Source organism: Mandrillus leucophaeus, unplaced genomic scaffold (genome assembly GCF_000951045.1).
Source record: "Mandrillus leucophaeus isolate KB7577 unplaced genomic scaffold, Mleu.le_1.0 Scaffold205, whole genome shotgun sequence".
NCBI lineage: Eukaryota > Metazoa > Chordata > Mammalia > Primates > Cercopithecidae > Mandrillus > Mandrillus leucophaeus.
In genome coordinates, this window is record NW_012102088.1 from 1,117,615 (window position 1) to 1,133,375 (window position 15,761).

General features: G+C 46.2%; 1 protein-coding gene and 1 pseudogene across 1 annotated transcript in view; one reads left to right on the forward strand and one right to left on the reverse strand.

Annotated features, from left to right (window-relative positions):
* Positions 1-132: 132 nt before the first annotated feature.
* Positions 133-1,090, forward strand: LOC105539451 (annotated as a pseudogene).
* A 2,797-nt stretch (positions 1,091-3,887) lies between these two features.
* The window catches only part of ZNF814 (zinc finger protein 814), a 16,881-nt gene continuing 5,007 nt past the window's right edge, over positions 3,888-15,761 (reverse strand). Inside the window, 7 exon segments of the mRNA XM_011979706.1 lie at positions 3,888-4,547; positions 4,852-5,188; positions 5,355-5,379; positions 5,381-6,324; positions 6,409-6,798; positions 6,880-7,521; positions 9,210-9,336. Coding sequence (XP_011835096.1) covers positions 5,085-5,188; positions 5,355-5,379; positions 5,381-6,324; positions 6,409-6,798; positions 6,880-7,521; positions 9,210-9,336 — 2,232 coding nt within the window. The 3' untranslated portion in view covers positions 3,888-4,547; positions 4,852-5,084.

The following is a 15,761-nucleotide window of genomic DNA, read 5'->3' on the forward strand; positions in this document are numbered from 1 at the left end:
AAATATATATATATATATATAAACTTAGCCAGGCATGGTGGCAAGTGCCTGTAATCCCAGCTACTCCGCAGGCTGAAGCAAGAAAATGGCTTGAACCCGGGAGGCGGAGGTTGTGGTGAGCCAAGATCATGCCACTGCACTCCAGCCTGGGTAACAAGAGCAAGACTCCGTCTCAAAATAAATAAAGATTAAAAAATAAACATGATGATCACAGATGCAGTCACATTTTCTGAGTTCTTGCCACCCAGGTAGCCTCCCAAAACTTTGACACAGTCGCTGTCAGTGTTGCCACCACCCATAAAGGAGCTGAGCCCAGCAGGAGCATTGCCTGGGACCCTGTAGGCAAAAGGCTACAGCAGGAGCTGGTGACCCTCACAATGCCTGGTGACAAAAGAATTTCTGCCTGCCCTGAAAGCCTTATCAAATGGAGACTATCCATGGAGCTGCTGGCACAGTGTATGAAGACCTGAGGTATAAACTCTTGCTAGAGTTCCTCAGTGACTACCCACCCTTACAATGCACCCATGGTGAAGTTCCTCACACCCTGCTACCACCCTAACATGAACACCCAGGGTAACATATGCCTGGAAATCCTGAAGGAGAAGTGGTCTGCCCTGTATGATATCAGGACCATCCTGCTCTCTATCCAGTGCCTGCTAGAACCCAACATTAATAAATAGCCCTTTGAACACACATGCTACCAAGCTCTGGGAAACCCCACAGCTTTAAGAAGTACTTGAAAGGGCCGGGCGCGGTGGCTCACGACTAATCCCAGCACTTTGGGAGGCCGAGGTGGGTGGATCACCTGAGGTAGATAGAGAGTCCAAGGCCTGATAAACATGGAGAAACCTCATCTCTATTTAAAAAAATTAAAAATTGGCCAAGCGTGGTGGCATGTGCCTGTAATCCCAGCTACTCGGGAGGCTGAGGCAGGAGAATCACTTCAACCCGAGAGGCGGAGATTGCGGTGAGCTGAGATCTCACTATTGCACTCTAGCCTGGACAACAAGAGTGAAACTCCGTCTCAAAAAAAATAAGGAAGTATCTGCAAGAAAGCTACTCAAAGTAGGTCACCAGCCAGGAGCTCTGACCCAGGCTGCGCAGCCTATCCTTGTGTTTTTTTAATTTTTCCTTAGATTGTCTGCCCTTTCCGTGATTTCTGTATAGAACTCTGTATCTTGAGCTTTGGTACTATTTTTCTTTTGTCTTTTAATTTAAGCCTTGGTGGACGCCTTGTGATTAATATTAAATAAATACATTTTGGGTCAGGTGTGGTGGCTCAAGCCTGTAATCCCAGCACTTTGGGAGGCCGAGGCGGGTGGATCACGAGGTTAAGAGATCGAGACCATCCTGGCTAACACGATGAAACCCCGTCTCTACTAAAAATACAAAAAAAATTAGCCGGGCGTGGTGGCGGGCGCCTGTAGTCTCACCTGCTCCGGAGGCTGAGGCAGGAGAATGGCATGAACCCGGGAGGCGGAGCTTGCAGTGAGCCAAGATCGCACCACTGCACTCCAGGCTGGGCACAGAGCAAGACTCCGTCTCCAAAAATATAAATATATATATATACTGGTCATTAAAAAACAAAAAAATGATACAAGAGAGCACCCAGGGATTATACGAGGAAACACTTTATTACATCAGTCATCTAAAATTCCAGAAAATGGAAAGTACTTTACTGTACAGCAAAGTAAATCATTGATCGTCTGGAGAACAGAAAGAAAGACTTAAAAAAAAGGTTCCAGGTAAATATAAAGGTGTTAAATTCATTAGTGTGACTATGTCAGTGGTTTCATGGGATTATATGAAACTCCAAATTTATCACATACTACAGCTTAAATATGCATACTTTACTGAATGTCATTTATAACTTACAACTTATCACTGCTTTAAAATATACTTCAGACTGGGAGCAGTGGCTCACACCTGTAATCCCACCACTTTTGGAGGCTGAGGCAGGCAGATCACCTGAGGTTAGGAGTCCGAGATCAGCCTGGCGAGCATGGCAAAACTCCGTCTCTACTAAAAATACAAAAATTGGCTGGGCGTGGTGGCACATGCTTCCAGTCCCAGCTACACGGGAGGCTGAACCAGGAGAATTGCTTGAACCTAGGAAGTAGAGGTTGCAGTGAGCCTAGGTCATGCCACTGTACTCCAGCCTGGGTGACAGTGAGACTCTATCTCAAAAAAGAAAAAAAAAATTGCTGGGCGCAGTGGCTTATGCCTGTAATTCCAGCATTTTGGGAGGCCCAGGTGGGCAGATCACGAATTCAGGAGATCAAGACCATCTTGGTTAACACGGTGAAACCCCATCTCTAGTAAAGATACAAAAAATTAGCCAGGTGTGGTGGCGGGTGCCTGTAGTCCCAAGTACTTGGAAGGCTGGGGCAGGAGAATGGTGTGAACCCAGGAGGCAGGGCTTGCAGTGAGACGAGATCGTGCCACTGCACTCCATTCAGCCTGGGCAACACAGCGAGACTCCATCTCAAAAAAAATAAAAATTAAAAATAATAATAAAAAAATGCAATTCAAAAGAAAAATATTTATCATTATTTTTGGAGAATAGGTTTGGCAACTCTATACTGACTACACCAATTCTTCTCATGCCCTAAGTGAGAAAACTAGCCTCCATGGTAGCAAATATTGATGTGGCAATAAGGCCATTTCCGTCTGATTAACTGGCTGGCTGGTCACAAAGGCCACATCACTGAACTGAGATCTCCCTTCTCCCTATCATCTTCCTCCTGCTAATGCAGGAATGACCTTGAGGTGCACAGCCCAGAATGGGTACAGGAATTCACAAAACCTCTAGAGTATTTCCTCTGACAATGGCCTCAACAATACAACATTCATCATTATGGAAGAACTGAAATTACTGTATCTGCATATTCATCACATACATAGTGACTGGATCATCGTGGATGCCCTTTTAAAAGACATGCATTATGTCAGACACGGTGGCTCACACCTGTAATCCCAGCACTTTGGGAGGCTGAGGCCAGCGGATCACAAGGTCAGGAGTTCGAGACCAGCCTGGCCAACACGGTGAAACCGCATGTCTACTAAAAATACAAAAATTAGCTGGGTGTGGTGGCACATGCCTGTAGTCCCAGCTACTCGGGAGGCTGAGGCTGGAGAATCATTTGAACCTGGGAGGCGGAGGTTGCCATGAGCCAAAATTGCACCACTGCACTCCAGCCTGGGCAACAGCGCGAGACTCTGTCTCAAAAAAAAAAAAAAAACAAAAGACGTGTTGCAATTACATTATTCTGTCTCCTCCACTGCCTATAAATGCAGTAATTCTATAAAATTATAATTTCACCCAATAGCATTACAATCTGTGATATTATCCTACAGAATTCTGGATATCAAGGCATGTGTCTGCAGTGCAAGAGCTGGGGAACAAACTTCCCTCAGCAGTACCAAGTACAATGCAATATACCTCGTAAAAGTGAGAATTTTGTCTTGTTCAAAAAACACCAGAAATTGTCACAAAAAGTGCCCTGTACCCAGCTGACCTATGAGTCCACAAATTTTAGTATCCATGCTACAAATAAAGACCACAAAGCCCTGAAGGCCTTCTCTGGAGGCCTCTGGCAGCTATGCAAAGCAGTCCACAAGTGGAGAAAGCTATGTTCTGCATTCATACTGTCCCATGAGCCACAAAGAGTTTAGCTATGCCAACAAAAGCTGTGACCCCCTTCATGGTAACAGGACCTACTTGTTTCTGAACCACGCATACAGTGACAACAACCCTCAAGATTGAAGAAGGCTGAAACAATAAGGCCTCCATAATAGCACAAACTGGAGAAATGGGAGGCAAGCTGTCCTTAGGATCATGACTTGGAGGGTAGAAAATTTGTCAAGATTTATGTGATAACCACAAGATCTCTGAAAGACATAGTTCATCTTTTCAAGTCAACATAAGAGGCCTCTGGGATAAAAATGGGTAAGGTCCATGGCACGACTTATCAGACAGAAAAAAATGACAAAGGAAGAAGTGCTGAAGCTACTCAACAAATCCTTCTGTGACTAGATCAGAAATTAAAAGTTAAAAAAAAAAAGTGAGGCACAGTAACTCACACCTGTAATCCCAGCATGTTTGGAGGCCAAGGTGGAAAGATCACTTGAGTCCAGAAGTTGAAGACCAGCCTGGGCAACATGGTGAGACCCTGTCTCTCCAAAACTTAAAGAATTAGTGGAGCATGGTGGTGCATGCCTGTGGTTTCAGCTACTCAAGAGGCTGAGGCAAGAGAATCACAAGTCCAGGAGATCAAGAAATGTGAACACATCACTACACTCCATCCTGAGCGACAGAGTGACACACTATCTCAAAAAAAAATCTAGCAAGGCACCTGGGTAGAGTGAAAAATGTACTGTAGCTGCCCCATGCTTGAAACTTTTGCAGATTCTCAATAAATGACATTCAATCTAGGCAGGTGGCACCCTCAAAGGAGCTCCTCGAATGTTACATTGAAAAAGAAGTAACATTCCATATACATCTATTGTGTTTTTCTCATGACAATGTTTGAGGCTCTAATAAGAAGGCTGAAGGCCGGGCTGGGCATGGTGGCTTATTCCTGTAATCCCAGCACTTTGGGAGGCCGAGGTGGGCGGATCACGCGGTCAAGAGATCAAGACCATCCTGGCTAACACGGTGAAACCCTGTCTCTACTGAAAATACAAAATATTAGCCGGGTGTGGTGGTGGACATCTGTAGTCCCAGTTACTCGGGAGGCTGAGGCAGGAGAAGGGTGTGAACCCGGGGGGCAGAGCTTGCAGTGAGCCTAGACCACACTACTGCACTACAGCCTGGGTGACAGAGACTCCATCTCAAAAAAAAAAAAAAAGGCTGAAGCCTTTCTTGCATTCAATACATTCAAAAAGCGTTTCTGCAGTGGTAAGTCTCCTGTGTATTATGAAGCTAGATTTCTACATAAATATCTCACATTTGTCACACTGGTAAGGCCCTGATCCAGTGTTAACTCTCTGATGCTGAAGGAGCACAGAGGTGTGGCTACAAAATCGCCCAAATGTATTTCATTTGTCTAGTGTGAACTCTGATGTTCAAAGAGAGAAGACCTTCAGGTAACTTTTTTTCCACATTTGCTGCAATCACAAGACCTTGCTCCAGTGTGAACTCTCCTGTGTTTAATGAGACTGAAAGTTTTGGCAAAGGATTTCCCACATTCACTACACAATTAAGGCCTTTCTCTTGTGAACTCTCTGATGATGAAAAAGTGAAAAGCTTTGGCTAAATTTCTCCCCACATTCACTGCACCCATAAGGCTTTTCTCCAGTGTGAACTCTTTTTTGTTTAGCAAGACAGGAGCTTCCAGCAAAATATTTCCCACATTCACTGCACTCATAAGGTCGTGTGACCAGTGTGAACTCTCTTATGAACACGGAATGCAGAGTTGTGGGTAAATGATTTCCCACAATCATTGCATTCATATGGCTTTTCTCCAGTGTGAACTCTCTGATGTGCAATGAGGTGGTCCTTCTTGCTAAAAACTTTCTGACAATCCTCACACTCATATGACTTTTCTCCAGTGTGGACTTTCTGATGTACAAGGAAGTGAGACTTCTTGTTAAATAATTTCCCACATTTCTCACATTTATAAGGCTTTTCTCCAGTGTGAACTCTCCTGTGTTTAGTGAGACTGGAGCTTTCAGCAAAAGATTTTCCACATTCACTGCACTCATAAGGCTTTTCTCCAGTGTGAATTCGCTTATGAACATGGAACGTAGAGCTGTGGGTAAATGATTTTCCACAATCATTGCATTCATAAGGCCTTTCTCCAGTGTGAACTCTCTGATGTGCAATGAGTTGGTACTTGTGCCTAAAAAATTTCTGACAACCTTCACAAGCATATGGCTTTTCTCCATTGTGAATTCTCTGGTGTGCAAGGAGGCGAGACTTCTTCTTAAATAATTTTCCACATTCCCTACACACATAAGGCCTTCCTCCCATATGGCCATGCTGGTGTAGAACGAGGTTACCCTTGTGACTAAAACATTTCCCACATTCCCCACACTTAAAAGGTCTTTCTGTAGTGTGAACTCGCTGGTGACTCCTAAGGTGTCCTTTTTCAATAAAAGATTTCCCACATTCTCCACACTTGTAAGGTCTTTCTCCAGTGTGAATGCGCTGATGGTGAACAAGGCTGCGCTTATGACTAAAAGATTTCCCACATTCTCCACACTCATAAGGTCTTTCTCCAGTATGAACACGCTGATGGCTCCTAAGGTGCCCGTTTGAACTAAAAGATTTCCCACATTCTCCACACCCATAAGGTCGTTCTCTAGGGTGAACTCGCTGATGTAGAATGAGCGTGCCCTTATGACTAAAAGATTTCCCACACTCTCCACACTCATAAAGTCTGTCTCCAGTGTGAATGTGGTGATGGTTCCTAAGGTGTCCTTTTGAACTAAAAGATTTCCCACATTCTCCACACTCATAAGGTCTTGCTCCAGTGTGAACTCGCTGGTGTAGAACGAGGTTGCCCTTTTGACTGAAAGATTTCCCACATTCTCCACACTGATAAGGTCTTTCTCCAGTGTGAACTCGCTGATGGTGAACAAGACTGCGCTTATGACTGAAAGATTTCACACATTCTCCACACTCGTAAGGTCTTTCTCCAGCGTGAACTCGTTGATGGCTCCTAAGATGTCCTTCTGAACTAAAAGATTTCCCACACTCTTCACACTCATAAGGTTTTTCTCCAGTGTGAAATCGCTGATGTTGAATGAGGCTTCTCTTTTGACTAAAGGATTTCCCACATTCTCCACATTCATGTTTTTTTCCAGTGTGAACTCTCTGATGATTACTGAAGCTAGCATATTTGCTAAAGGATTTCACACATTCTCCACATTCATAAAGTCTTTTACCAGTGTGAACTCTCTGATGATTACTACAGCTAGCATGTTTGCTAAAGGATTTCCCACATTCACAGCACACATAACACTCTTCTCTAGGGAGAAGTCTCTCGTGCTGACTGAGTGTATGTTTGGTGCTAAAATGTTTCATGGATTCTCCATGGCTATAGTGAGCTCCCCCCCACTGAAAGGGAGACACACACTCAGTTTTGCTGTTTGACTTCTCCCCAGTGTGAGTGGCTTCCTGCTGGAGTAATCCTGAAATGGGCAAAAAGTCTTTCCCACTCTGACTGAAGACAGATGACTCCCCTGACACATGGAACTTACACCTCTTCACAAACAACACTTCCTCAACACTGCCTCTGTAGGGTTTCTCTCCAATGTACTCATTCTGGTGTTGATGAAAGTTTCCACTGTCATACAATTTGTTCCCCCAGGCCTCACACCTGTGCAGTTTCTGCTTGTGATGTGTTCCCTGATGATCTCCCATGTGCAAAATGTCTCCTAAGATAGGGCCACACATCTCACAGGGGTGGGCCTTCTTGGGAGACACACCTGCCATAGGAATCCTGACCTGAGTCTCTCTTTGTATATAAATACTTTGCTTAGAAGGTGCCTCATCTTCCACTCCACACCAACAACCTGAAAGCAAGAAAATGCTGGTGAAGTACATGTTAACTCTGCTGGGAAGGCACAGACCACCCACAAGTGTATCTGACAAACTGAGGAATTACTCCAAGAAAATACTTGGAGGAACAGAACGTTGGCTTCAGGTGGAAGATGGTGCTATTTATTATTACTGGACTCTAAAGGTCACAGAATGTAGGAGGCCTCATGACATAAAGGACACAACCAGGTATGTAACACAGGGAGTATAGGCAGGGTCTACAATTCCTGCATCTGCAAACCACTCATCTGCAGAACTTTACATCCTCATGACATGTGAGTGCTGTAGAGAGGGATCTGTCCAGGCCAAGGAAAACAGGAGCACAACACAGCAGCTACTGCTCGACGTCAGTTTAACAAAGCATATATATTTGCTAACACAAATCTCTATGCCAACACTGGAGAACACTGTAGATGGCGATGTATGTAAGACGGATGAGATTTGGGGTCCAGAGATGTGAAGATTAGACAGGAGAATGGATATTAGGGTACAAGTAGGTCAAAGGTAAAAAAAAAAAAAAAAAAAAAAGAGTAGAAGTGATAAGGTAGACAAGTGACAAGTGTGATGCTCTCAAGAATGAGGAAGAAAAGACGAATTATGTGTGCCTACTTCTCTTGCCACAAAAATACTACTAAAATACATTAGGTTCCTGGTATGCTTTCAATAAAGCCCTGACTCCATGACCTCCTCCAGGGTGCCACTTTTTCTTTTTCTTTTTTTTTTTTTTGAGATGGAGTCTTGCTCTGTCGCACAGGCTGGAGTGCAGTGGTGCAATCTGGGCTCACTGCAACCTTGCCTCCCAAGTTCAAGCAATTCTCTGCCTCAGCCTCCCAAGTAGCTGGGATTACAGGCATGTGCCACTACACTCGACTAATTTTTGTATTTTTAGTAGAGACAGGGTTTCACCATCTTGGCCAGGCTGGTCTTGAACTCCTGACCTCATGATCCACCTGCCTGGGCCTCCCAAAGTGCTGGGATTACAGGCATGAGCCACCTCGCCCAGCCCAGGGTGCCAGTCTTGAGGGACTCATTCCTTCTGAGCCCATTATTCTGAGGCTGAATTCATTTGCATCTTCTGGAGCATGGAGGACTGTGCATCCCACCACAATGAAGATCAAATACATGGGAAATGAACAACGTACAAACTAAGGGAAAGACAGAACAAGGGAACAGCCAACATTGTCTCAGAACAACTCAGCCCATGAAAGCCCACGTGAGTAAAAAAAAAAAGTATTTCAAGGAGAATTTCTAAAGAAGGTCTTACAAGAACAGCCTGTGGTCTATGTAGGCAGTGATGTAGTCTGTGAAGGCAATTCCCACCACAGGAAGGCATAAGAAAATAGCAGCTAGAGAAAGGAAGTAGACTCTGGGTACACAGGAACCTGAAATCTGGACAAGGACACCCAAACATCCAAGGACTAACAAGGTGGGCTTCTGACTATGAATCCCTCCCTGGGAGCCTGCAGTAAAGCAGGTGTTGGGGCTGCTCCAAGAAAGGAGCAGGGCAGTATGGACACCTCAGTTCTGCCAACCAAGAACCTACTCATAGAACTGAAGCAGGAAGCTGTGTCCATGCTCCTGACATGAGAAAGTCTTGCCAATGGGGAAAGAGGGGGGAAAGCAGAGACTAGCTTGGGTCACAAGGTGAGTGTGAGCAACTTACCCAGGGAGGATATAAGTGCCAGGTTCTCCAGCATCACATCACGATACAGGCATCTCTGAGCCTCACTAAGGAGATTCCATTCCTCCTGGGTAAATTTCACAGCCACGTCTTCAAAAGTCACTGTGCCCTGTTATGATGTTGACAGATGAAACTACAAACGGCCCCTATGCTGAGGTACCACAATCCCTCTCTCCCACACATCTACTCTCGCACATCCTCCTCTCAAGGAGGAGGTTCCTGGTATGCTTTCAATAAAGCCCTGACTCCATGACCTCCTCCAGGTGCCACTGGAGAAACTAGGCCCACTGGTCATGGGGTACAGCCACCAACAATAATTAGTTGAACAAATAGGTATCTGTGCAGTGGCTGTGACAAAAGAGTCCACCCCCTCCTGATAGGCACTTCCCCCAGTATGACCGAGGACATGGAGAGCCCAATGTGGCACCTTCAGCACATCAGACATACCCTCTCTGAATGCACATCATTCTTTAGACTTCCAGGTACATATCCATGTCCATCCCCAGCTCACTGTCACACACCACTGGCCTCTCTCTGGCCTTTAAACAACTTAAAGTATATGTTTTTGTTTGTTTGTTTGAGACAGAGTCTCACTCTGTCGCCAGGCTTAAGTGTAGTGGCACGATCTCGGCTCACTGCAACCTCCACCTCCTGGGTTCAAGCAATTATCCTGCCTCAATCTCCCAAACAGCTGGGATTACAGGTGTGTACCACCATACCTGGTTAATTTTTTGTGTTTTTAGTAGTGATAGGATTTCACCATGTTGGCCAGGCTGGTCTCGAACTCCTGACCTTGTGATCTGCCCATCTAGGCCTCCCAAAGTGCTAAGACTACAGGCATTAGCACAGTGTCCAGCCAGCTTAAAGTATCTTAATTCCCTCCTTTTTCTTCAACTAGGGTGGGTTAAAATCTCCCCCTAGGGTTATAATGTTGGTAAGACAAATGACATCTGATATTCTACAGATGTCATCAAGAGCAATTTATAAATCAAATGTATTGAGCCAGGCGCAGTGGCTCACATTTGTAATCCCAGCGTTTTGGGAGGCTGAGCTGGGTGGATCGCCTCAGGTCAGGAGTTTGAGACCAGCCTGTCCAACAATGTGAAACCTCGGTCTACTAAAAATACAAAAAATTAACAGAGCATAGTGTCGGGCACCTGTGATCCCAGCTACTCGGGATGCTGAGGCAGAAGAATCGCTTGAACCTGGGAGGCAGAGGTTGCAGTGAGCCGAGATCGCGCCACTGCACTCCAGCCTGGGCAACAAGAGCAAAACTCTGCCTCAAAAAAAAAAAAAAAATCAAACATATTAACAGCCTGATAAGAGGGACACCACTCACCACGGAAAGCCACATGGGGGATGCATTGTAGATAAGAGAGAGCAACCATGGCCATGGCATGCAAGCTTTGTAAGATGAAGAGAATGTAATGGCCTGATTCCCTCAGGAGGATGCCATTGACTTGAACTCTGCCTGGTCCCATCGATGGAAAGGCTTCAGAGGCTAGGACACATTACCTATTTTTTTCTTTTTTTTTTTTTTTGTGACGGGAGTCTCGCTCTGTCACCCAGGCTGGAGTGTGGTGGTGCAATCTTGGCTCACTGCAACCTCCGCCTCCTGGGTTCAAGCAATTCTCCTGTCTCAGCACCTCAGTAGCTGGGATTACAGGCGTGTACCACCATGCCCAGCTAATTTCTGTATTTTTAATAGAGATGGTGTTTCGCCATATTGGGCAGGCTGGTTTCAAACTCCTGATGGAAAATAATCCACCCACCTCAGCCTCCTAAAGTGCTGGGATTACAGGCGTGAGCCACTGCGCCCATTCAGATACATTACTTAAGAGCATGAAGTAGCCAGTCATGGAGTCTCCCACCTGTAATCCCAGCACTCCGGGAGGCCAAAGTGGAAGGACTGCTTGATCCCAGGAGTTCAAGACCAGCCTGGACAACATGGCCAAGACCCTGTTTCTATACACACACACACACACACACACACACACACACACACACACACACACACGAGAAAAAAATTTAAAATATACAAAAAGATAGTTAAATGGGAAAGAAACTTGCACTCAGGCCATTTGGGGTCGTACCAATATCACCAGGCATCCACGTGGCAAATCACATTGGGCCTTCATTTTTGGCCTTACACCACATCGTGGCTGACACCACCCAGAGTGTGTATGGCCCATTCAAACCGATCCACTATTACCACAGAATTGCAATTCTATTGGATCCTAAAAGTAGTGGTGGTCTCAAGTAATTCTATGAAGGCCTCCTTGCACGGTTCCACAGCAACACAGAACCACGTGTGGCTTCAGCTATTCGTGACCCTATTCCACTTCTGTGCTTTACTTGCCAACCCCTCGGCAATGATGACCTTTCGCTCAATTACTCCTGTACTTCTGCCTACGTCTCATGTCTATTATCTCCATGGAAGTCCGCGCCATGACAAGCTATGCCGTCTGATACACCTGACATTGTCACTTACCTCCCTCTCCTGTGTTTATGAATGCCAATCATGTCACCCAAGAATCCAGGCAAAACATCCAGTCCTCAGCCTCCAACCATTCCTTTCTGGCCCCCTGAAACATTTACTACCTTATTCTGAAGTGTGCCCTCCAAAACGGGACCCATGGCTAACTCACCTTAGTCCACACATTAGCTATCATATGTTGCATGTCTCCGATATCAATTCCTTCCCAGATATCGCAACCTATGTGGACATTACTCACTTGCTGCCACTACTTACTGGTCTTTGAAGCATCTCAGGCTCTTAGCATGGTGAAAACAACCCTCCTTATACCCCCATTGAATATTATGCCTAATCCCAACTTGCTCATCTCAGCTGATACAGCTTCTATCCCTGCTGCTTCTAAGACCAAAAACCCTAGGGTTACCGGGCACGGTGGCTCTAGCCTGTAATCCCAGCACTTTGGAAGGCTGAGGCAGGTGGATCACCTGAGGTCAGGAGTTTGAGACCAGCCTGGCCAATATGGTGAAACCCCGTCTCTACTAAAATTACAAAAATCAGCCAGGCGTGATGGCGTGTGCCTGTAGTCCCCGCTACTCAGGAGGCTGAGGGAGAAGTGCTCGAACCCAGGAGGCAGAGGTTCAGTGAACTGAGATCGTGCCTCTGCACTCCAGCCTGGGTGACAGAGCAAGACTCCCATCTAAAAACAAAAACAAAAAAACCCCAGGGTCATGCCTGAAACCCTCTTGCATGTCCTTACCGACCACATTAGAAAATCACGCTGCTCCTTTACCAAATGTAAATCACAATTCCAGCGACATCTCCTTGGCCAAGGATTGTCCATTAAACCTCACCTGGATGACAGAATGAGCCTCAACGCTGTCTTCCTTCCTCCTCCCTTAACGCCATGCTCCGTTCTCCAACGTGGAGCCAGACGGAACTGAAGTAACATCACCTCCCCACTCTGATCACTTTTATCTCTAAGCATTTCATGTACTGCTACCAAATCCAGGCCTGACCTTCTAAGTGTTCACACCGTTTCACTGAAATGGGAATACCTCCATACAACCTGCGTTATGGACTTAGCACCTAGGGTTTAGGGTTTCTCTAGTGTTCCCAGTTGAAAGCACTGAGTTCCAGAGGTACAACAGAGCAGGATGGCAGAATAGAAAGCAGCATCCATCATAACTTTAACAGAACATCTTTTTTTTTTTTTTTTTTTGACAGAGTCTTGCTCTGTCACTGTGGCTGGAGTACAGTGGCATGATCTTGGCTCACTGCAACCTCTGCCTCCCGGGTTCAAGCAATTCTCCCTAATTCTCCCTGCCTCAGCCGCCCAAGTAGCTGGGATTACAAGCACCTGCCACCACACCCGACTAATTTTTGTATTTTTAGTAGAAACGTGGTTTTGCCATGTTGGTCAGGCTGGTCTCAAATACCTGACCTCAGGTGATCTGCCCACCTTAGCTTCACAAAGTGCTGGGATTACAGGCATGAGCCACCATGCCCGGCCCATACCACCAAATTTAAAAACTACACAGAAAAAAATCACCTTCATAAGAACCAAAAATCAAGTGAGCACTCACAGTACCTGGAATTAAGTTTGTATTATGGGAATGGCACTAAAAGGGGCTGTATATAGTCTTGATTTGCCAATGCCACCCCTCCCCATCCCCCAGCAGTGGCTGCCTGTTGTGGATAATCTGTGCTCCTGGGAAGGGAAAGTGCAGTCACTGTCAGACATTGCATGGAAATCAGTGCTTCCCTGTCATAGCAGAAAGCAAAACTGGGCTGAACTCAAAGGACGCCATCCCAGGGAGTGAGCGTATCAACCAGCCCAGCCAGAGGGGTATCGCCCACCCCAATGGTCAGGACTTGAGATCTCGCAAGCCTTGCCACTGTGGGTTGGAGGGCTCTGAAGTCCTAAATAAACTTGAAAGACAGTCTAGGCCACAAGGACTGCAACCCCTAGAAATGTCCTGTGCTGAGCTGCGCTCCAAGTCAGTGGACCTGGTTGGGTTGGGGGAGCACAACCTACTGAGACACCAGCTGGAGTAGCTAAGGGTGTGCTTGTGCCACCCCTCCCGCAACCCCAGGCTACATGGGTCCTTCCTTCCACTCAAGGAGAGGGAAGAGCAAAAAGAACTTTGTCTTGCATTTTGGATATCACCTCAGCCACAGGATAGGGCACTGGGCAGGTTGTGAGGCCCCCTTCCAGGCCCACCCAGACAGTATTTCTAGACACACTCTGGACCAAAACAGAACCCGCTACCTTGAAGGGAAGAACTCAGTCATGGGAGGACCCATCACCTTCTGACTAAACAACCCTTGGCCCCTGAATAACAAGCAGCAGTGCCCAGGTAGTACGCGATGGCACTGGGTGAGACTCTGAGACGTGCCAGCTTCAGATGTAACACAGCACATTGCTAGCTGTGGTGGTTACGGTCAGAGACCCCACCTGCTTGAGAATAACAGAGCAGAGAGTAAAGGGGACTTTCTGGCACCTCAGTTACCAGCTCAACCACAGAGGGACAGAGCACCAAGAAGCCTCCTGGGGTGCCTGATTCCGGGCCTTGGCTCGTGGATAACATTTCTGGACCTGCCCTGGGTGAGTCTTGAAGAGTGAGCCTCAGACCAGGAAACATTCACCACAAGCTGACTGAAGAGCTCTTAGCCCTTAACGGAACCTCACTGGTAGTCTGCCAGCACTCCCTGTGGGCCTGTGCTGGTGGTGGCCACAGAGTGAGGCTGCTCTGCCTATGGCAAGGGAAGGGAAGAATGGGAAGGACTGTATCTTGTAGTTTGAGTGCCAGCTCAGCTGCGTGCAAAGGAACACCAGGTAGATTTCTAAGTTTTTCACTCCAATCCCTGGCTCATGGATGGCATCTCTATATCAACCTGAGGCCTGGGGAACTCACCATCCTGAGAAGAAGGACATAAGCCTATCTGGCTTTGCCATCTGCTGACTGTACAGGGCTAGGGCCTTGAGGAAACACAGACGATAGCCATGTAGTGGTTACAGGAGCCTTGGGTGAAACCCAGTGCTGTGCTGGCTTCAGCTCTCACCTAGCACAGTCCCAGTGGTGGTAGCTAAAGGGGTGCTTCTGCCCCAACCCCCAGTTTCAGTCACTTCAGCACTGACAGAGAGACTCTGGGAGAAAGTGAGGGAAGACCCAACAAGAGCCTCTACCTGTTAATCCAGGGAATTCTTTCAGATCTTATTCAAGACCACAAAGGTGGTAGAGCTCTCTGGGTCTGCAAGAGTCACAGCATTACTGAGTGTGGGCTTCCCCCTAAAGTAGATCCAGCTTAGATCACAACATCCGAGCCCGTTCAAATACCTAGAAAGTCTTCCTAAGAAGGACAGGAACAAATGAGCCCAGACTGTGAAGACTACAATAAACACCTAACTCTTTAATGCCCAGACATGACGAACATCTACAAGCATCAACACCATTCAGGAAAACGTGACCTCACCAAACAAACTAAAGCACCAAGCACTAATCCTAGAGAAACAGAGATATGTGACCTTTCAGAGAGATAATTCAAGATAGCTATTTTGAGGAATTTCTCAAGTAAAACACAGAAATAATTCAGAATTCTATCAGATAAATTTGGCAAAGAAATTAAAATAATTAAATAGAACTGGCCAGGCGCAGTGGCTCACACCTGTAATCCCAGCACTTTGGGAGGCCAAGGTGGGCGGATCACGAGGTCAGGAGATCAATATCATCGTGGCCAACATGGTGGAACCCCGTCTCTACTAAAAATGCAAAAATTAGCCAGATGTGGTAGTGCGCACCTGTAGTCCCAGCTACTAGGGGGGCTGAGGCAGGAGAAGTGCTTGAACCCAAGAGGCAGAGGTTGCAGTGAGCCAAGATTGCACCACTGCACTCCAGCCTGGGCAACAAAGGGAGACCCTGTCTCAAAAAAAAAAAGAAAAAAAAATCAAAATGGATTTTTGAGACTTAAATCTAAGACCTCAAACTCTGAAACTACTACAAAAAAAACACTGAAGTGGGCAAAGACCTTTTTTTTTTTTTTTTTTTTTTTGAGATGAA